This window comes from Plectrocnemia conspersa, unplaced genomic scaffold (assembly GCF_051122295.1).
Source record: "Plectrocnemia conspersa isolate PC_06_02 unplaced genomic scaffold, ASM5112229v1 ptg000005l, whole genome shotgun sequence".
NCBI classification, from domain to species: Eukaryota; Metazoa; Arthropoda; class Insecta; order Trichoptera; family Polycentropodidae; genus Plectrocnemia; species Plectrocnemia conspersa.
The window spans coordinates 6,636,800-6,659,536 of NW_028277169.1; the positions used below are offsets into that span (position 1 = coordinate 6,636,800).

Here is a 22,737-nt window from a genome sequence, read left to right on the forward strand (position 1 = left end):
ATTTGTTGGAAAGTGTGTTATTGCTTATAAAAATCAGTATAAATAAATAAAATGTGATAGTGTATATTAAAATATTTTTTTAGTATTTGAGTCTATTTATCTATTTTTAGCCAAAGACAGCGTGTAATAATAGATATAAAAGAATCTTATTTTTGTGGCAAACGGTTCATACAGTACTAATATTGCTTATAAAAAATCATTATAAAGAGATGAAATGTTAGCAAAAATAGTACTTACAATAAAATTCTTATAATAAGAGTCTATTTATCTATTTTTAGCAAAAGGGCTAAAATTTAAATAAACAAAATTTAAAAAAATAGTAAATATAAATTAATTTATCTTATCTTTGGCAAACGTATTGCACAGTATTTTTGCTTATAAATAAAAGTAAATATGGAAAAATGATTTTTTTATAGTAGTCTATTTATTTATTCTTAGCAAAAGGGTTAAAAATGAAATAAACAAAATTAAAAAAAAATAGTACATATAAATTAATTTATCTTATCTTTTTGGCAAACGTAATAAAAGTAATCAAAAATAGTAAAATAAAATAGTAAGAGTCTATTTATTTTTAGCAAAAGGGTAAAAATAAATAAAAATGAAATTTATAAGATCTAAAAAATAATTGCAAATTTAAAATAATCTTATGTTTGTGGCAAAATGCTGAATTCAAATAAAAAGCAAATATTGTAAAATATAATAAAACTTTTGTAGTAAAAGTCTATTTATCAATATTTAGCAAAAGTGCTAAAAAAATAAATAAATTAAATTTAAAAAAAATGTATATATAAATTAATTAATCTTATCTTCATGACAAACATATTGTTCATTATTTTAGCTTATAAAAGACATCATAAAAAAGTATTCAAACATAGTAAAATAAAATTCTTTAAGAAAGAGTTTATCTATTTATTTTTTAGTAAAAGGGTAAAATGCAAAAATTAAATTTCAGAAATCTAGGAACAAACAACTATTAACAACATGTATTTATCTTATCTTTGTGGCAAAACCTAGTACACTTACAACATATAAAAGGTAATAAAATTAGTAATGGCCTATTGAACTATTTTTAGTAAAAGTGTTTTTTTATTTGTCTAATGTACAACACATACAAGTATGCGACAAATCAGACTATTTTAAAATAGTATAATAACCCACAGCATCTTACAGATGATAATTTTAATTTTAATATTCTAATGAACGAGATTAAATCATATTGTTATGTTGCGTTGTTATTTAAAGGCACTGGATTATTTCTTAATGATATTAAATTGTAGAACATTTAATTTTAGTGTTTTAATTTGTTATTCTTAAGAATAACATAAATTTTACTTATCATTATGAGTCTGCAACTTTTGTTTAGTGTTTTTTTTCTTTATGTGTATTATTTTATTTTTAATATTTGTCATTGCGTTCAAAGTAAACGTCACATTCTTCCGACACAAGACATCTTTGACGTTTAATGCCGTTTCTTAAAATATTATCTCACTGCAATGCGAGAAAGCTCTATTCCCTCGGCGACAAATTTATCTTGTTCCTGTTCGGTGGCTACCAGTTCTGTACCAAAGTCTCCAGAGACCCAACCGCCAAAGGGTTGACAGCGCACTTTGGTCACTCGTGTGACGTGTCAACATCCACCTCTGCTTACTTTTGTTTCGCGACAGGCGTCCACCGGAGTAGAGTGACAGGCACACCGAAAAATAGCATACATTACATAAATAGCAAGAGTTTGCAAATCAAGAAAGCGTGAGACTCGAATATCGCATAATGTGCGGGTCGTAAATTATCATCTCTCAACCCTTTCACTGCCGATGTGCTATGCAAATATTCGTTAATGGGCTCATAAATCTACCTCTGTGCAGATTCTTTAACTCTATTGAGCTCAAAAACCCTTCGCTTCCGTCCAGAGCCATTGTTTAAATAATCTCTAGGTCCACGCGCAAAAATTGATTTATGGCAGTACAAAAAAAGATGTGCTTCGTTTCCACATTTTATTACCACGATAAATATTTACATTTTTTTCTAATATTATTCTTAACAAAGAAGCTCTCTTCAAAAATATATAATATGTATTGCGCGCGTGCGTTTGAAATCCGAATGAATTAAAAAAAAAACATTTTTTAAATATTTTAAAATGATTTGAATTTCAATGAAATTAAATTATTTATTCGTTTGAATTTATTTATTTGAATTTAAATGATTTAAATTTCACTAAATTAAAATTATTAACAAAGCGCAGTTTTATTTAAAAAATAATATTATTTTAAACTGATTTTAATTTCGCACTATTTTAATTCATTAAAATTTCAAACGCACATGTACGAGCTTATATTCGATCAGTACTTATTATATTATATTTATATAGGAATTTCAAGTGCAAAATATCATGATCGTATCACATTTTCTCGTCATTAAAAATATACATCATAGATGAAGAAAAATATAAGATTTATTATAGAAAAACGGTACTTATTTAGTATAGAAGTTTCCTGCTCAGCGGCGCAGTAAAGCGTATAGTTAAAAAACGAATGCGTAATCTATATAATATCTGCCTCAGAATAGAATCCCGTGATAATATTGTCTGTGTAGCGAGTTTCGTATAATAAATTAGTACCGTAAAAATAACATAAATATTGAAATTAAAGCACGAGAAAAAGCAACGACTTCTAGATTTTGGTAAAATATTTATCTAAATAGAACTTAATCATCGTTAACGATCTTAAGCTAAAATATATATGTATATGTATACGTATCGAAATTAAGTTCTATTAGTATTGTCACACGTTATAATTAATCTGATATAAAAATAAAATTAGAACATTCATTTTAATATTTAGTATTATTAATTCACACAAAAGTTCACTGTTTTCGATCACTATTTCTTTTAGTTTTCGCGTGGTTTCAGCACGAGCGGAAGTTCTAGAGGGCCGTTAAGCCATAGTCCGATTTGATGACAGGCTGATTACTCTGACCCATGCCGACGCCGCAGCCCGAAGGGGTCAAAGGGGACATGTGTCCTGCCATGTGACCGGTCATGGAGTCCATCCCGGGATGCATCCCCATGGTGACGGGGTGGTGATTGCTCAGATTGTGAGGGTTTGAGCTCATACAGCTGCCGTGTGGAGATACGGGACTGAGGCTGGGATTGTGCTGGTTTTGATGCATATTCGAACTATGCATATCACTCATTATATTGTCCGTAACGTTCTCTATGCTGTCCGGCCTCCCGTGGCTGTTGGCCTTCTTCTTGTTGTCACTGTTTTGGTTCTTGGTCCTGTTCTTGGGCGCGGAGCTTCCTTTAGTCGTGGTCACTCCGGCCGGGTTCGTTTTCCGCCTGACGTTTTTGGTATTTGGTAGCTTATTGTCCTTCTTCCACTTCATCCGCCTGTTTTGGAACCATATTTTGATCTGTCGCTCGGATAAGACTAGGGTGTGCGCTATCTCTATCCGTCGTCTTCTCGTGAGATATCGATTGTAATGGAATTCCTTTTCTAGTTCTAGTATTTGGTGCCGAGTGTAGGCGGTCCGCTGCCTCTTCGGCTCCATTCCCGGTTGATAAGACCCGTTCGCTGTAAAGAAATAAAATGAACTATTGTTAGTAAAGTATGAATAAAAATAACTTAGTGAGCTAAGCAAAGCCATTTCGAAACCGACTTCCCTTTAAAACAGTGATCTGAAATTTATTTCCCTAATTACTTTTTAGATCAGTAATATGAAACAACTAATTGGTAGTTTTTTATTTTAAATATAAATTCACTGACATGCGCCAATGAAATTACATCTTAAATGTCTTTGAAACTTAATTTGACAATTGCGAAATGTTCATTATCTGTTCAAACCCAATCCTAACCTACACGAATTAACCAAACCCAACTTAACCTAATCGATATTCTCAATCTAATTATAATTATAGAACTTTCATTAGATCAAGTCCAAAATACAAACTAAGCCAATTCATCTCTTAAGGGAAAATAAGCGGAAGATGAAGTACAGACAAACGATGCATTTAGAATTTTTCTCCATAGTTTGTCTGCACCTAAAATTATGATAGCTAGCCTTACCGATATTAACACAGACTTCTGATATATGAGGACTGATATATGTATATTTAAACCGAATTTTGGTCAACGGCGCCGACACGATTTTATTGCTTTTGTCGTGAATTTTTGACTTCTGGGAAGGGATAATTGTTTTTACGCTCTGTTATTGATCAAAATTCGGTTTAGATATGCCTCGTTTGATTCTCACTTATTGTAAGTCAGTGCGATTTTATTGCTTTTGACGTGGATTTTAATCAGGCACCTCCTTGAATTTGGTCAGCAAAATGCATGTCATATGATGAAATACTAGGAATCGTCCCAGTGGCTGAGGCACTTCTTAAACTTTGTTTAAAAAAATCAGAACTAAAATATTTTTTTTAAAAATGTACGCGGAAAAGTGATAAAAACCTTTTACAAGAATATATTTTTATAAACAAGGATTTTATACTCAAATGAACATAACATAAAACAAAGCACAGGAACCGTCTACACTCCGAATCAAAAGATCGAAAAGAAAAAGATAATACAGTAAACCACATTATCTATATAAATTGGTTATACCATTTTTTTGATTTTTAATGTTCTTTAAATATATTATAACGCTTAATAAAAAATAATGAATTTTTTAAGTGCTGAATTAATTTTCAAAATATAGCTCCATAAAAAGTAACGTAATTAATCATTTATACTTTAATTAATCATTAAGAAAAATTGTCGGTACTCCATCATGGTATTTATCAATGCTCGGCACACAGTATGGCGTTGCGCCATGGTGTGCTCCGGTGCTCAGAAAAGTTGACTTAGGAAAAGAAAATCATATGCGCCATAAGCTATATCCATAATGAGATTTAAAATTAGTTGCACCTAAAATAGCTTTTTCATGTGTAATGCATACCATAATATCCAGAGAAAAATGTATTTAAGTTATATTAAGTTCAGTCTTTTGTGTCATCGGATTTAATATTACTTTTACGTAATATTTTACTTAGAGCTTCTTCTGATGTATTGCTATATATATGTTTCCATATAATATTTTGTGTATTAAAATTTTTATGGATTTTGTAAATATAGAAAAAGCGTACTTTTTCTAAAAAAATACTTAAATTCTTAATACCATAAAAATCATTGTAAAACTTTTGTATTTACAAATTATTAAAAAAAAATGTTTTTTAAAAACAACAAGCCTTTGTATTATTATTGTATTAGTTATATTGTAATGAAATGTATTTTTACGATGAAAAAAAATATTTTTCATTAAAATTTCTACTGTTTTTTAGATAAAACATTTTTTTTTAAATTCCTATATTAAACTCTAGCTTTTATTTTTTTTAAATGTAGCTCAATAGATTCACAAATTTAATTAAAAATAAAATAATGTGATTTTAATGAAAGTTCATAATCAGAAAGTGCAAGTAAATATGACGTACTATGTCATTTTTTTAATTCTAAATTAAATATATAATCAGAAATTTATATAAAAGTATAAATTTGTGATTATTGACTTAAAATATGTTAGTTCGAATCCTATATGGGAGATCAAAATTAGTGTTATAATATAATTATAATTTAAATCGATTATCATTGACTAGGTTTTCCTAGATTTTCATAATCTCACGGATGAATATCGTAGTGATTAATTAAAAATCTAGCTAGGTCGTACATGTTAAATATTGAACATTTTCGTATAATAAGCTATGCCAGTTCATAGAAAATATTTTATACATATTAAAAATAAATATAAAAAGTAATTCGGTATAGCTTTATTATGTATTTTAATCTGTTTTTTTTTCATAAATTTAAAAGCTGATTTTCGTAATTTAAAAATTTAACAAAAATTGAAGTTTTATGTAGTTAATCATAAGGTGTTACTTGCTATGATTTAAAATGATATATTAAAAAATATTAACAATTTAAAAAGAAGGTAGATTAACTTACATTTCTCATAAAGACTTTTACTAGAAAAAGTTTATTCATTCAAAGAAGTATAATATATAAATATTAAGATAAAGAATAACAGCAGAAAGACAAAAAAGTCGATCAAAGCTATGATTCAAAATTAAAAATAATTTTCGTAAATAAAACTGAAATACAAATTTTGCAAATTTAACCGAAAAAAATAGGTTTTAAAATCTGTCATTAAATTATTTTTTATTTTTACTGAAATTCTAGAGCTGGATTTATTGCCATAAATTATCATTTTTAATAGAATAGGTCTTAAGGTTTTAATTGGTTGCGCATTAATATATTGTTATATATGAAAAAAAAATTTAATACACTGGTTTTATTTATATAAATTGTATTTGTGTAGTATAACGTATTGTGTATGATGACATATTAAGTAATTGCTATGTTAATCATAACAATTTGTTGTACATAAATGTTTATTATTGTCAGGTTGTTGCGAAAGATGTAATTGTATATACTTTCACCTTATCACTTATCAGAATCAGTCAGCAAATAAAATTGTAAATAATATATAGTATATAAGGTAGAACATTTGTATAATAAAAAGAGTCTGAGATCGGGCTCACAAACGATACTTCAGAATTATCTTTAAATACGTTCTCGTCCAACGTCATCCTCGCCTCCTGGTCCATAACATTTGTATTTCTTAATTAAGTAAAATATCATTGGCTATTAAAGTTTATAGATAATAAAAAAGTGCTATTAAAAAACACAATAGGTAAAGAAAATGTTTTTAAGAAAATAAGTATAATTTATAAAAATATTTTTTAATAATATAATATAATATAAAGTTAGTTTTTTATATTATACTGGTTCGTTAGCCATCTTGGTTTTATTTTAAAACAGCGGCTAATAAAATAACCATGGAGAGAAATGTAATGAAAATGTGATTTATAATAAACATTTTATTCTGATTTTTCAAAATTAATATAATGAATATATTGATAATGATAATGAGTCTGATCCGTCATCTTGTTTAATTACATCTGACAGAGAATAATATGTTCCATTATAAAAGTTGTATTTAGATTTTTTTAAATTATATATAAATTTAAATTTACCAGATCCATTTGAATATCAAATCAATTGTTTAATAATGATTTTAAAGATGCATAAATTAATTAATAAATTATTTTTCATAGATTTTGAAATGCATATTTTTAATTAATACAAAAACAATTTAGAGCAGTGCATAAACACAAAAAAAAATTTTTAATAGTTAACCATAATATAATTCATTATAAATAGATTGTATAATTTATTCTTATTAATTTTTTTATTACATATATGACCATTATGACTTTCTGACAAGTTTCTTCAATGCGGCATGATTGCCATTATACTATTTAACATTTAAAATTAAGATAGAAGACAGTGTACATAAGTTTTTCCAGCTTCTCATAGTTTACGCCAAAAATATTATTGTATTTTGCTAGTTCGCTGGACTTGCAGCAAGAGGAGCGTTCTCAAGTGCTGACGTCCTGGCCATAACAGGCAAGAATAAGGGACGCGATCACGACTTTCAAGGTCAATTTATAATTTTTTTTTTGCCCTATTAGCTTTTTTGCTTTTATTGTATACGTATATAATATTTATGTTCAGCATGAGAAGAGCAGAATAATCACTATAATGGTTTAAGGTGAAAATATTTATATAATTTATATACATGCAATTAGTTTTACAATTTTTTTTTATAACAAATATTGTTAATAACTATAATATACAATGTATGTATTGCTCTATTAAATCTATTATCTTAGAATATCGTTAATGTTTATATTGTCCCCGGTCTTCTTTACATAAGCAATCGCAAAAAAACTTTTTGAGTCCTTTACCCCGAAAAAAAATTGAAATTCTCCGTTCGTGTCCGTTTTGCGGAATTCGCCGCACGTCCCCTGGCCGACCGCGAACTGTCGGCCGAAATGCCTGGCTTTTCAATCACGATACCCGCCGCACATTCTTCGAGTCTCACACCACACGACCAGAAATGACGACGTCGACTTTTCCCCAGATTTTACAATTACTTTGTTAAAAAGTAAAAAATCGCGTCATTGTGAGTTTCCGCGGCAGACCAAAGGATTCCGTTTCCACATTCCGTCATCTTTGCGTCTCGGCGATTCCCAGAAAAGTCAAGGGAATGCCGGAGCGGTACTTTTGTACCCTCTGTATAGTAAGCGTCCCACCGGTGGGTACTGTTTTTGAACATGGTTCATATTTCACGCAGTGTCACGTCCGACGTCACTTTCTACATGAAATTATCTGAGAAATTATCAGAGAAACGTGATATTCAGAAACGAAAGTAGGCTTTCAAATGTGAACTTTTATAGATGTGTTGGATTCGTCATATTCTTGAGAAAACCATAAAATAATTTTTTGATGAAACTTATTATATATTTAAAAATAATCAAATGAATATTTTTTTCTAATTTAATACAATTCATTAATGACAAGATAATTAGATTATTTAAAAAAAAACAACTTATAGTAGGTACCTATATAATATAATATTTTTTACAGATTTTTATTAAATATAATTTATTTATATAGGCTACTCAAAAATATTGTTGTATTTTATATTAACAAACAGCAGACATGGGTTTTAAATACAGCAAATTTTCTATTTTACAAAAAAATTTTGTTTGTTTTAAATACAATGTTGCACAGTAGATTTTCAAGCGTTTAAAGTGAGTAACTATTAAAAATTTGTTACATTAAAATATTTTTCATTAAAATATTGTTTAAGCAAAACTGTAAAACATAAGTTTAAGATGCGCTATTTTACAAAAAAAAAATAATACGCAAAAAAAAATTCTGTTATAAAGATATTATAATCAGATTTGCGCGTAGAATAAAAAATGCTGAAATCTGTTGATTTAATCGATTAGTTTTTTACTAAGGGCTTTATTATTTGCATAAATTAATTAGGTTAAAATTTTAGTAAATTGTCAATGATTGAATGATTCGGTCAGTAGTTTTAATCAATAGTGAATAAATAAATGTATTTAATTTGAGTGTTTTAACAAAATTTCAGTATTCTAATAAAAAATATAACAATTGTTATACAAACGATATATAATATATGAAATCGAATAAAAAATATATTTTTACAATTTTAGAAGAATATTTATTATATATTATAATATTTTTTATAATAAGGATACTGAATAATAATACATGATAACTAATCACATATTTATAATATTACTGAAAATTTTATTAAAGTTACTGACAATTAAATATATAGCTATTGATTTATAAAATAAGTTCTGTTAAATTTATATTATATACATTTGTGACAAAATATATTTTTTTTAATTTTCTTGATTTTTTTTTTTTTTAAATAGTTATTTTATGGAGTATGGAATATATAAATTAAGCGTAGCAATTTGTGCATCATTTTGCTTAGATTACACTTAATAGCATTTTTTACTACAGATAAAAAATGCAAAATTGTTGTACTTTGTAATTATGTGAAAATAGTTTATTAGTTAGTCGTTTTTAAATTATAAAAAATGATTTTTTTGGTAATCATATAATTGCAAAATACAAATATTGATAAAATATATTATTTATCTTGACGTATCAAAAATCAATTAATTAGTACGATATGAAATATTTTACTGTTTAAATAATTCAGTCTAAATAAAATATAATTTTCGGGTGCTATTGATTTTATAGTACAAATAGTTCATTAATTATGCTTAAGAGTTAATCTGTATTTATTTAAAGAAAAGTTTCGCTATCATTATTTTTAAATTCACAATAATACATTTTAAGCATTTTGACACATCATTAGAAAGATGAGTGTATTCTTTACTAATATACATATTTTTACAACTATAATAGGAACATTTTAATTTCTTTTCTTATGATCATTAAAAATGACGCAATTGATTTCCAGAAAAAATATCAGACTTTCCTCGATTTTGAAGTTCGATTTAGTTCAGTTTAGTCCAGAAAATTTATCGCCCGATATTTACCGCCAGCAATTAATCGCAAGCAGTTTACAGCCGCGTCAATTGCGTATTTCCTTTTTTTTTACATACTATTTATTACGTTTAAAATTAAATATATATATGGTATTTTATACGGGGTTCGGAAAATTCATCAACCGCAATTCACCGCCAGCAATTATCGCCGCATCAATTAATTGCATAAACAATTTATAGCCTATAAATAATCGGTAGCATATTTTATTGTCTGGAAGCAATGAAATATGTTTATACAAACTCGTTTATTCATTTGTTGTTTGACGGTGTGGAAAGTTTTTTTTTAAATCAAATCACATTTTAAAAGGTTTAAATTATATACTGGTCTAAAATATCTTTAAAACGCAATTTGACAGTTGCGAAACATCAACTTGCTGTTCAAACCCAAACCTAACCTAAGCGAATTAAGCTAATGAAAGTTTAGAAACTATAATTAGTTTTAGAACATTCATTAGGCTAGGTTTGGGTTTGAATAGCAAATAGACGCTTTGCAACTGTTACAGTGAAGATATATCTTCAATAGTATAAACATAATTTTAATAACTAGGCAAGTTAAATGGTTAAAAAAAATAACTTATAATTCCACTAGGCAATATTAGTAAAACTATATTTATTTACTGCGCGGTTGATTAAAGTAACAATTTTATTTTTTATTTAAAATGACTAATAAATTATATGTATTGTCTGGCGAAAAAATACACTAGCGATCATTTGTAGGTTATAAATTATTTATTAATTGACGCGGCGGTAAATTGCTAGCGGTAAATTGTGGGTGATAAATTTTCCGAACCACATATAAAATACCATATGTATAATTTTAAATGTGAAAAATATTATGTAAAATAAGGAAATACTAAATTGATCTGGCTGTAAATTGCTAGCGGTGAATATCGGGCGATAACTTTTCTAGAGCCTCTATAATATAACTATGTATGTATTTTTAAACGCACATAACTAAATAAAACTTTAAAGTCAGTTGAGGAAAATATTATTTTTTGCTAGAAATCAATTGGGTCATATTTAATGATCAATTTAATTTTCGCTTTGTAGTTATATTATTTATGATATTTGAATAAAAAATATGTTTTAAATAGGTTTCAATTTACTATGTACGCTAATTTATGCTATATTGTGCACATACAAAACTATTTTTTTTAATATAAATAAAAACAAAAAAATATGATACATCATATACTCTAATTGTATATAATTTAAAAGAATAATTTTAATGGTGTCATTTAGTTATCGTCAATTTAATTTTTGAGTATTTTTGGAGTTTAAGTAAATCACTATTTTTAATACCTTTATTTAAAAAAATCTATTTTAATTGAATTGAAGTGTATGTATAAACTGACCTTTTTATACATACAATAAATAAAAGGAGTGGAACATTGCCTTCAAAAGCACACCCTTTCTAGGTAGTACTTTCACAATAAACGTTATTATTTAAAGGGACAAATTGTAGATTTTTGCCATTTGTGTTAAAATTTCTTTGCAAATTATTGTTGACTTTATTGTTTTTTGAACATTTAAAATATATTAGACATGAGAGGAAATATTCAATGAATGTAAATTAGTAACAGTAAATTAAGTTATTCGATCTGAAAATTTAGATATAATATATATATAGAAATAACGAAAAATCAACAACAGCACCAGCTGAATTATATAAATGTTTTTATAGATTGTACTATCAATAATTTGACAACTAGATTAAATGCAATAAAATAAATAAATAATACATTCAGTTTCATGTGGTGATTCCTAAAAGAAAATCTAAAAAAAAACAGTCTCGAATCTATCCCGAAAATATTTTTTAAAATATGTTATTTCAGTAAAATCATTTTGGAATACATTTTCACAAATAGTTATATATTTTTACCAGTGAAAATATAAATCATCTAACATGTGCTAGTAAAATTATATGATTTCAACTTTTCTATATGTAGTAATATATATATTTATATACTAATTTTAATTTAATTATTTGCGAATGTGTATTTTTTGGTAAAATTATATTTTCACTAGTAAAGTCCAAATACATTTTTACCAGTATATATATTTCTATTAGCGAAAACATAATTTAACTGATAGGCGCTAATATGCTGCTCTAAAATGTCTATGAAACGCAATTTGACAGGTGCGAAACGTTGCTGTTCAAACCCAAATCTATCCTAATGAAAATTGTAAAAGTAACTATAGTTTTAGAACTTTTATTAAGTCAAGTCCAAAATACAAACTAAGCCAACTCATCTGGCAGGGTAAAATAAGCTGAAGAATAAGTACAAATAGAAGTAGATTATTATATTTTAGCCGATATTACTATGGTCTTCTAATATAAAAGGGCTGATCAAAGTATATTAAAACCGAATTTTGGTCAATAGGAGAGCGCAAAAAACAATTATCCCACTGCGACGGCGATGGCATGATTTTATTGCTTTTGACGTGGATTTTTACCTTCTGAGTAGGGATAATTGTTTTTTACGCTCTCCTATTGGGCAAAATTCGGTTTAGATGTGCTTTATTCGATTCTCACTTTATAAAAAGTTTTAATATAAACGCGATTATTGCTTTTGACCTTGGACTGGAAATTCACTATATGACAACACTGAGCAGCATAGAATACACGACTAATTATCAGTCATTTTTAATGCCTAAAAATTAAAATATTTCGCATATAATATGTTTTCATAAAATAAGTTGCAACGTTGACAAATTTTTATATTTATTTGTAGTTAACTCGTACATATTATTATTTATTTAAAAAAAATTATTACGATGTTAAAAAATACATAAAATACTATTTTTATTATGAGGCCCGGAATCATTGAATTTTGTCAATTTCCTAACAGTAACTCTCAGAGCATTGTCGTACGAAAAATCCTGATGAAAGTAACAAATATCAGATATATAAAAAATCTGCAATAATACAGATATCTCTTACTTTTGTCACTTGATGATTTTACTCACTTTTGTCAGTTTGAAAAATATTTTCTAACAATAAAGAGACTCAGGAAGAAGAAGCATATCTTAGGTAAAGAACGACAATGGTTTAGTAAGACCACTACTTTATTTTATTTATGATTTTCTTTATATTTTAATTATATTGCTTAAAATATTCAAAGAATACAAATCACCTATTTAGGGTTCAACAGTAAAAATATACATTCGTTTTTTTTACCAAGCACATAAACATCACAATGTTTTGAAGTTTCCAAACGACATTTCGCACAATATCGCCAATTTATCACACAGTCACACAAAACGCATTCGAAAAGCCGCAAAGGTCCGAAAGATTAATACGGACATTTTGTAAAAGATCCTAAAGAGCCACACTCTTACCGCAAAGATCCTTCTAAATAGGAAAAAAATAGTAACAGATTGATAGCTCGTTATAGTCGAATTTGGAAAAGCGCCATTAGGGATAATGAGCGAACATTAGCCGGCACAATGGCCGGGGACTCGAAAGAGTCCCGGGGTCCCGCGCCGCCATTGTGGGACCCTCGAAACAAATTGCCGCCGATCAATAACGCTCGTTGTTGTTGTTATACGAAAACCGCAGTTTGTTGCCATAATGCTGTTTTGACACTTAACAAATATCGGCGCTATTTTCGGTAAAAACACACTTTAGATGCGGACTCGTGATCGATCGCCCTCGAGAGACTGGCATTTATCAAAAAATCTTTCTGGAGTCATGTTGGACAATTATACAAATCGACCAAATAAGTTTTGTATAAATATATAAACATTCAACAAAAAATGCATTGTTGAGTCTGTGAGAAAATCTCTGAGGAATTGATTTTTATTTTTTTGGTAAACTTTGACGTAAAAATATTTTAAAGTCGTGTATCAAACATAGAGTGAATATAAACTTATTTAATCGCATATTTGGTTTTAAGAAAAAAATACTATTTATTTGTGTAATAATCTAGTTACGAAATAATGTTATTATGTCCTTTTTAAATTACAAGCTATTTGCATCTGAAAATATTTATATTATGTGCAGAAATATACTATTTAAAGACAATGTGAATATAAATATATGATTATATTCATATTGTAGTTCATAAACCAACCATTACTTAAAACTTTGTTTTCAAAACCACTCTCTTTTTGTCTATTCCTAAATAAAAATAAGTCTTTATTTTTCTAAAAAAATCCTGATTAAAAATTATTACATTTTATTTTGAAAATAGTGGCATCATAAAACTTTGTGAAGTGTTGCGAACATTTCGAATGGAACAGACCATCTCTACCTAAATTCTATAATATGTTATACTTGTTTTTATCAATATTGAAAGCAACTATATTTCAATTAATTATAATTTGTGTCCATAAATAACAATATTGGAACAGATAAATGAAATATTTATGATAAATTGTAATACATTAGTTAATAAAATAGCGGAAGTTCTAAATGATAAAACACATGTATTAATTACATATAACAATAATTAGTACATTATTATGTGTTCTTAAAATGATGCGAGCGTTGAGAACGAAACAAATATGTTTTGCCTGAATTTGACTATTCTAAAGTATTTTTAAAATACGCTTAGTAATGATATGCTTAAATTTTTCAAGCGTATTAAATTGTAATATTGTACTCGATTTTAGTATTATTTCGTTTTAGCGAAATGCTGCGAACGTTGAGAATGAAACAAAGCATTAAAATTTAAAATTCAAAATCTGATTTAATAAAATATTTTTTGGAATAAATTTTTTGAATGAAAAAGCTTACATAAGCAAATTTAAGCAAAATATTTCAAGATTGTGTTTTTAAACTACCATATACAGTTTTAATTAAAGTGTAGATTTAAAACTAATTGTAATTATATACATGAATTTACAATCAGTTTCACTAGCAAATTAAATTAAAGTTAATATTAAAGTGACTCTATTTTAATACTTTTGTAGAATTTATTTTTTACAAATCTTCACAAGCACAAGCCCAATGCGTTACAACGGTTTTAAGACAATCAGAAATAACCGAGTAAACATTAAGACACCAGACTGCAATTAATTGATGTAAATCTATTTTAATAAATATAAAATATTATTACAGCTTACGATCAACTCAAATATGTTCTTATCTTTATAACCTATGAATATTGGGGTAAAATATAATATATGAAGTAAAAGAGATGGCATTAAAAAATCATTAAAAAAATATGCACACATTTCGTTATAAACTGTAGATAAAAAGGTATCAGATATACATTTTTTCTAATGATTTCCAATAGTGTAAAATAAATATTCAAAATATAATTCATCCGTAATACATAATTTGATTTAAAAAAATATTGTTGTATTTTATAAAAACATACAGTATAATATTAGATATAGATTTATTGTAATATAATATTTATAGTATACAAAATAATATGCATGTATATATATTATTTAAAAAAATTCCTCTCTAAACCATGACTTTTAAGAGAGATAATATAATAAACTCAAAAAGTCCTATGAAGCACCGCCATGAACGGTTTAAACCAATTTATTCAATTGAGAATTCTGATGAATCAATTGACCATTTCGAGTACAGTCGGTCGTTAAGGAACAGTAGGTATATAATAGATCATATGTTGTAAAATGTGAACGTTACATTATGTTGATATATACCTACTACTAAATTTCATATGGAAATGTGGCGTTTTCGCAATTACAATATGAATATGCGATTTTATCAAATAATTGCCTGCGCGCCGCTCGTTTATTTTTAGTCATTATAAACATTGCTCGTTTGTGTCATTAAATTATACTTTAAATAATAAATCGTGCAGTATGATGACAAATTCATTTATGTCATTAAATATTGAATATATTTTAGAAATAGAATATTGAGAAATAAAGTTTCAATAATGATTTTGAAGTTGCGACAAAGTCTAAAAGTATGGTGAAAAATAAAGCTATGCTTTAAAGCACAAATAAATATTTATTTAAATTAAATTGAGACTATCACGACCTAACAGGTTATCCCAATGCGTCACGATGGTTGAAAAAACAATACATAGTATTATTTCAATATACAAAAAATAATACATAGTAAGAAAGATGCAATAAAAAAATCATGAGATATTAAAATTAAATAATACGAACAGGACCAGCTTTTCGTATTAATCAGATGCAGCGTTTTAAGGAGCCGGATGGCCACAGATATTGTCGAGATATTGTAGAGGTACTGGTCGTAATGGGAAATAAAAGAGGACGCGATGGTGATTTTTTTCAAAAAAAGACGTTCCAAAACTAAAATTTTCGAGATTAGTTTGATTGTCGAAAGCAAGAAAGTAGTATGAAGGAATGTTTAACGACATATAACTTTATCCAAGAACTCAGCGATTCGTATTCCAACGCTACCATTGTAGAAGAAAGGCTAGAAATACCCTTTAAACAATAGGCCACCATAGGTTATATATATAATATAATAATAGATATGTTTATTCCAAAATAAATGTCGGTTTTTAACGAAGCAAAAAATCACATTTAAATATTTATTTTTATTTTAATGATTTAAAATAAAAATCTCTCGGTCTTTTTTTAAGTAGATTTAGCATGAAATGTTGCAGGCTATGATGCAAAATATTCCTATAGCTCCGATAAAAAACAAGATCTCTTCAAAAAATAAAATATTCCGATAGCTCTTTAATAGTTAATATAATAATATTAATAATCTATTGAAAAATCATTATTATAATTAATAACTATCATTTTGTATGTGTTTATTATTTTCCTATTTTTTTTCAGATTAATTATGCTAAATATATGTGATTAACTCAACTATGTACAATATATAGTTAAGAACTAAACAATAAATCTCTACATAAACTTTATCGACCGTTTGTTGTCAAATTACAATTCGATGAATTGAATAGTTTATGAATTGAAATATTTTTTAATATAATATAATACAGGAAAAATTGTATACTTTTTTCGATAAACTTATATTAAAATCTGTATTTGTATTTGATATATTTTATATAAAAATTAAATGACTTATCTACATTTTTAATATATTTATTTGTGAGATTACTGAAATCTAAGCTAAAAAAGGCAAAAGTAGATTATAATAAATTATATAATTATTTTTTTATAGTTTTATAAGACACTAGAAATTTAAAAAAAGAGATTTTTTATAATTTGAAATTAATTTTTTTATAATATTGATATAAAATAGTCTCATTGTAAACTTCTTGAATCTCTTATATCTGGCTCAAAATGTACTATTGAATCTAAATTTTATAATAAGCTGACGAATTAATTTGTAACAATAACAATTATGAAGTGAAGAATAAATTAAAATAAAAAAAATTTAATTTTAGTTTAAGTTTTACACTTGGTATTTTTTTTATTGAAATATTTGACAGTATGATTTTGTTATTATTTAGTTTATGTTATTATTGTATGGTAAAAAAACACATATTTTATGATATGCGTTATTTTTTGGTAAATAACAAATTCAAACAAAGAAAAATGTCTCATTTAATACTAAATGTTTGTTTTATAAAATTATAAAAATAAAAATAAATACCTCATATTACATAAAATGCAAAGCAATACATTTTTCATAATTTCTTAACTATTATTTAATATATAATAATATAAATAATTATGATATATAATATATTTATATTTAATTTTAAACTATTTATTTATAAATTATCATGATTAGTGATATTTAGATTTTATTTGTGTGATTTTTTGATTAAATATATATTTTTATAAATATGAGAGAAAATTGGTTTGTTTGTAAGTAAATAAATTTAATAAAGAATATTTATTAATTTTCAGTTAAAAAGGAGATTACATAAATTTTATTATGATATTAAAATAAACCGTTTTTAACGTAGATGTTATCTTGATCGTGTGATTAAGACAATACAATTTAGTTATCAGCTATTTTATGTTTTGAATAAGACATTTTTGCTCATAATTGTTTCACATACCAACAAATAATTATCATCCGAAAATCGTATAATATGAGAATGAAAAATTACCACACAAAAAAAATGCTAAATTGCAATATACTTATTTGAAATTATTCTATACACTAATTTGCAAATATTTGCATCACACTAAAGGGATACACTTAACGTTTCATTAAATTAGGCAAAACTATCTAAAAAAATTAAAACTGTATTAAAAACAATTTTGTATTTGAAATTGTGTAATATAAAAAGAGGTAAATAAACAAAACGATTATTTAGTAAAAGTTAAAATATATTAACTCATATTCAAGTATATACAAATGTTAATAAATAAAATGTAAAAATAGTGGAATGTGTGTGCCACTATTTATCCATCCAGCTTCTATAACTAACGCAATAAACATATTCACATCTTGCATCTCTGTTTATAAGCTGATTGCCAGGGAGCGTTCTCGATCATTGCTGTTACAGAAGAGAATAAGGGACGCAATCGCGACTCTCTAAGGCAACTTAAAATCGATTTGAATCATGTTAGAGAAAAAAAAAACGCAAATGCAGCTTTCTAGGAAAACGATTAAAAATTGTAATTTATAATTTTGTGCCATGAAATGTTCACTAAAAATAACGTTTTTATTAAATATTTTAATGATGGTTTTTATAGGACTTTTCGAACAGCATTTATTAAATCATATATTAAATAAGAACATATTTTTTTATGGTTTAAGATTCTGGCGTATCTGACAGATATTTTTAGTGCAGTAAATTAACTAATTATTACAATTTTAATACAATATTTAATTAAACTTTGGAGTTCTGAAGTTTTTAGGAATAAATTTGGATGCATTTACCATGTTCTATGGCAGCATTTCTCAAATTATGTTCAGTGAAAAAAATTTATTTACTTTTGGCGTTCAGATGTGTGTTAAACATACATTTTCAAGTGAGACCACTTCTAGAGAATTTTTTCATTTTATTTATTATCCCATTAAATTGTATTTTTAAAAAAGTTTTGCATATCTAACCGATATTTAAACAAAATACTATGAAATTAACTGTTTAACTTAAGTTTGATAAGTTTCCAGTATTGCTTTTATTCGATATAAGAAGTTTCTAAAGTATTTTAAGAACACAATATTTAGTACTATGCTGCAACTAAAGAAAAGTTCAGGAAGAGACTCAGTTTATTAAGGACCAGATACTAATATTTTACCAAGGACCAGAACCAATATTTTACCAAGCAGTAAAATCAGTTTTTTAGGGTTAATATATAAATATTATTAATAAAATGTTTGTTCAGAAAAAAAATGTTTTGCTTCTCAAGCTTAATAAAATTGTATCTGATTATTTATTCAGATAATTCTCACTAAAGTAGCAAAAGCCAAAATATCAAATTTTAAAACAAGTAAAATGCTTAATCTTTTTTGCGGAAATTAAAATGAAAAGCTATGACTAACTATTATTGTTTTTCCTTGTCTTTCAATAACATATTTATGTATTATGCTGTAACAAAACTAAAATACAGAAATAAAGTCAATGTCTGAAATCAATTAAAATTGCAATTTATTAAATGAATATTTATTAAAAAAATATTTACGGAAAAAAATATTTGGCTCTAAAACCTTTTAAAAATGTATCTGATTCTTTCTTCAAGGAATTCTTTTCAAGAAATTCTTCATGGCAAACATAGGGTTAAATAATTTTTAAACAAATTAACTAGTTATTTTTGTTTGCCTTTCTTTTACAATTACATATTTATGCAAAACAGAATTTTCATATTATGATTCAACCTAAGTACAGAAATGAACTCAATGTAAATTATAATTTAATGACTCAAAATATTAAAATTATTAAAATTTTGACTGCCGTACTATTTAGGATGAATGTCTAAGTATAGATTACTAAATATATGTTTAAAAAAAAATTATTTGTTCATTAAGAATGTATCATATTCTTTTCTTAGGAAATTCTTGTCAAAGTAGCAAAAACCGATGTGTCGGACTTTGGCAAATATATGGTTAAATAATTTTTGAACAAATTAACTAATTATTATAGTTTGACATTTTTTGCAACGATAAAATTTTAATATTATGCTGCAACTAAACCAAAGTACAAAATTAAACTTAATGAAATCAATTGAAGCTTAAATTTAATGACATCATTAAAACTTTGATTACCCAGCTTTTAGAAGGAATGTCTAAATATCGACAATAAAATATATGTTTGGAAAAAATAATTTCCCTTTAAAGATCATGAAAATTGTATCTGATTTTTTTTCATGAAATTCTTGTTACCATAACAAAAGCCGTTATATTAGATTTTGTTAGCAAGATTGTTAAATATTATATATAACTAGTATTTGTTGTTTTTACAAAAATATATTACATTGTGTACTGCCACTAAAGAACAGGGCCAGACTCATTATATCTAAGGTTCAATATGAGACTTTAACTCTTAAATATTGTGCCTTAAAATAAACAAGTGTCAACAATAACTGAATTTCGAAAAAATAATTTGCCCCTAAAACTCATTAAAAGTCAAATTAAAAGGCAAAAGCCGATATATAAGACTTTGGTAAACATAGTGTTAAATCGTTTTTGAGCAAATACCTTGTTTGACTTTATTTTACGACATATTTATGTAACGTAGAACTTTTATATTATGATGCCACTAAACTAAAGTGCAGAAATATATAATATAAATTGAAATTGTAATTCAGAGTACAAAAACTTGTCGAGCTTTTTTGAATTAATGTCTGAATATCGATTATAAAATATACGTTCGATAAAAATTAATTTTACTCATTATATAATATTTTCTTCATGTAATATTAGCTAAAGTAGCAAAAACCTATATATAAGACTTTTACAAGAAATGTGTTCTACAAGAAAATTTATAAAACAGTTATTGTTTGTACTATTTTAATAACTACAATGCAACTAAATTAAAGAACAAAAAGAGATTCAACCTCTAATATTAATTAAAATTATAATTAATTGGTACAAAACACTTTAATTGCCTAATCTATTAGGATCGGTAATAAAAAAGATAATTTTTGACACAATAGCATAAATCGATTAATCTCATTTTGAAAATACTAGTGTTTTATTAATTTGTAAAATATTTTATGTATTTTTCGTTACGGATAATTTATAATTTTTTTTTTATGATATAATTTCAACAATTGTAAACATTGACCAATTGTAATTGTACTTATGTATACTTTAAAAAATGTGAAGCTTTCTAAATACAATTTTTCATTGAATTTAATTATAGTTATGGATATTTTTTACTATATAAATTTAACAATTGTAAACAATGTCTGTATTTTGTACATATGTAATTTTTTTTAAATTGCGAAACTACAACTAAATTTTTGTTATTTTACTCAATGCTTAGATTCAGTTTGAGAAACCATGATCTAGGGTATTTTATGGTCCATAGTTTGCCACTTTAATGCTTTAGCTATGTGTTATAATTACGCTGGGATACAATTCATTGCATTCTCAACGCAGCGTGTATTCAATAAAGCACTTTTTGAAGTTGCTAAAGGGTGGTGTCGACAATCCATCGGCGCTCGGTGCCACCGAGCGCCGATGGATTGTCGACACCACCCTTCAGCAACTTCAAAAAGTACTTTATTGAATACACGCTACGTCGAGAATGCAATGAATTGTATCCCAACGAAATTATAACATATAGCTAATGCATCAAAGCGTCAATATATTTTATCAATAAATAATAATAACTCACCGACGCCTGCCACGTGAATTTTTTTCATCCAGGGATAGATGATCCTGTCCCCGTTCTCCGACAGCTCGTCCTCGTCTTCGTCGTCTAAATCCGGACTTCCGTCCATCATGAGACGATCTTCGTCCATCTCGGATCGACCGTCCACGGACGTCGAATCTTCTAGCCTCATCCTTAACTCTTGAAGCTGCTGAGCGGCCGGAACTGCCTCTTCGATCCTCCTCTCCAGCCTGAGGCCCAACTCCGTGAGTCCCGGAAGTCCTCCCTGCGTGGGAGTCTCGAGATTACCGTTGGGTATCTCTCCAGCCGTCGGATGCTGGATCTGCTGAGGATAGTAGGAGTATCCTCCGTAGCCGGCCAAGTAAGGCGTGCTGGCCGGCTGGTGGTGATGTCCATAGCCATATTGATGCAAATGGTGATGCTGGGGATGATGATGCGGCAGATAGAAATCTCCGCCAGGGTTGGGGATGTAATCTGCCTGGCTGTATTCTTCGCTCGGTGGAAACTTGGGGTCGGGTTGGAGGTGCTGGTATCCGGCCGCTCCGGCCGACGGCATCAGGAAAGAGGACATGGTGGCTCCGCCCCCGGGCCAGCGCCCGACCAATCACGAGCCTCCGCCCGCCCCCATTTAGCTCACCGACACGTGCTATCGCAACTCACACTATCGCATCCCCGGATCGATTCTACCATGCAAAAACAACGATTCAAACGATCATGTCCACGAAGAGCCGATTATTTAAAGTGTAAAGAATGCATCAATGTTGTTTTCACTTTTGTTTGCACTCGCGAGCTGTCAAACTGTGGCGCGAGACGTGCGAGCCGGACGAAAGCTCGGGACCGATTGGCGAGAGCCCGCCCAGCGTCTGCTGTTCGCTACCCCCACCGTTCAGGGGTTTTTAATCCGCGGTGGAAAAAATGCGAAAATGACCTCTAAAATCGAGTTCGATAGCACTCATTATCGATTATATGCGGTGGTGTGGTATTATTTAAAGCGAGCGATAGAACTTCGCATCTCTCTCTATCTCATGTGTGTAATGGTCAATGAGACAAAGTAGGTTTCTTTGTTTT

The 22,737-nt window shown here is 27.4% G+C and overlaps 1 protein-coding gene across 1 annotated transcript; it reads right to left on the minus strand.

Annotated features, from left to right (window-relative positions):
• Positions 1-1,980: 1,980 nt before the first annotated feature.
• Dfd (homeotic protein deformed) lies at positions 1,981-22,488 on the minus strand. The gene is made up of 2 exons (XM_088185486.1): positions 21,673-22,488; positions 1,981-3,569 (listed from the first exon to the last, which is right to left on the minus strand). The coding sequence occupies exons 1-2, from the start codon at positions 22,238-22,240 to the stop codon at positions 2,920-2,922; spliced, it is 1,218 nt and encodes a 405-aa protein (XP_088041612.1). The 5' UTR covers positions 22,241-22,488; the 3' UTR covers positions 1,981-2,919.
• Between the last annotated feature and the right edge of the window lie 249 nt (positions 22,489-22,737).

Coding starts and splice junctions, on each gene's coding strand:
- Dfd (XM_088185486.1), bottom strand. CDS start 22,240: ATGTCCTCTTTCCTGATGCCGTCGGCCGGAGCGGCCGGATACCAGCAC. Junction 3,570..21,672: donor AATTCACGTGGCAGGCGTCG/GTGAGTTATTAT, acceptor ATTTCTTTACAG/CGAACGGGTCTTATCAACCG.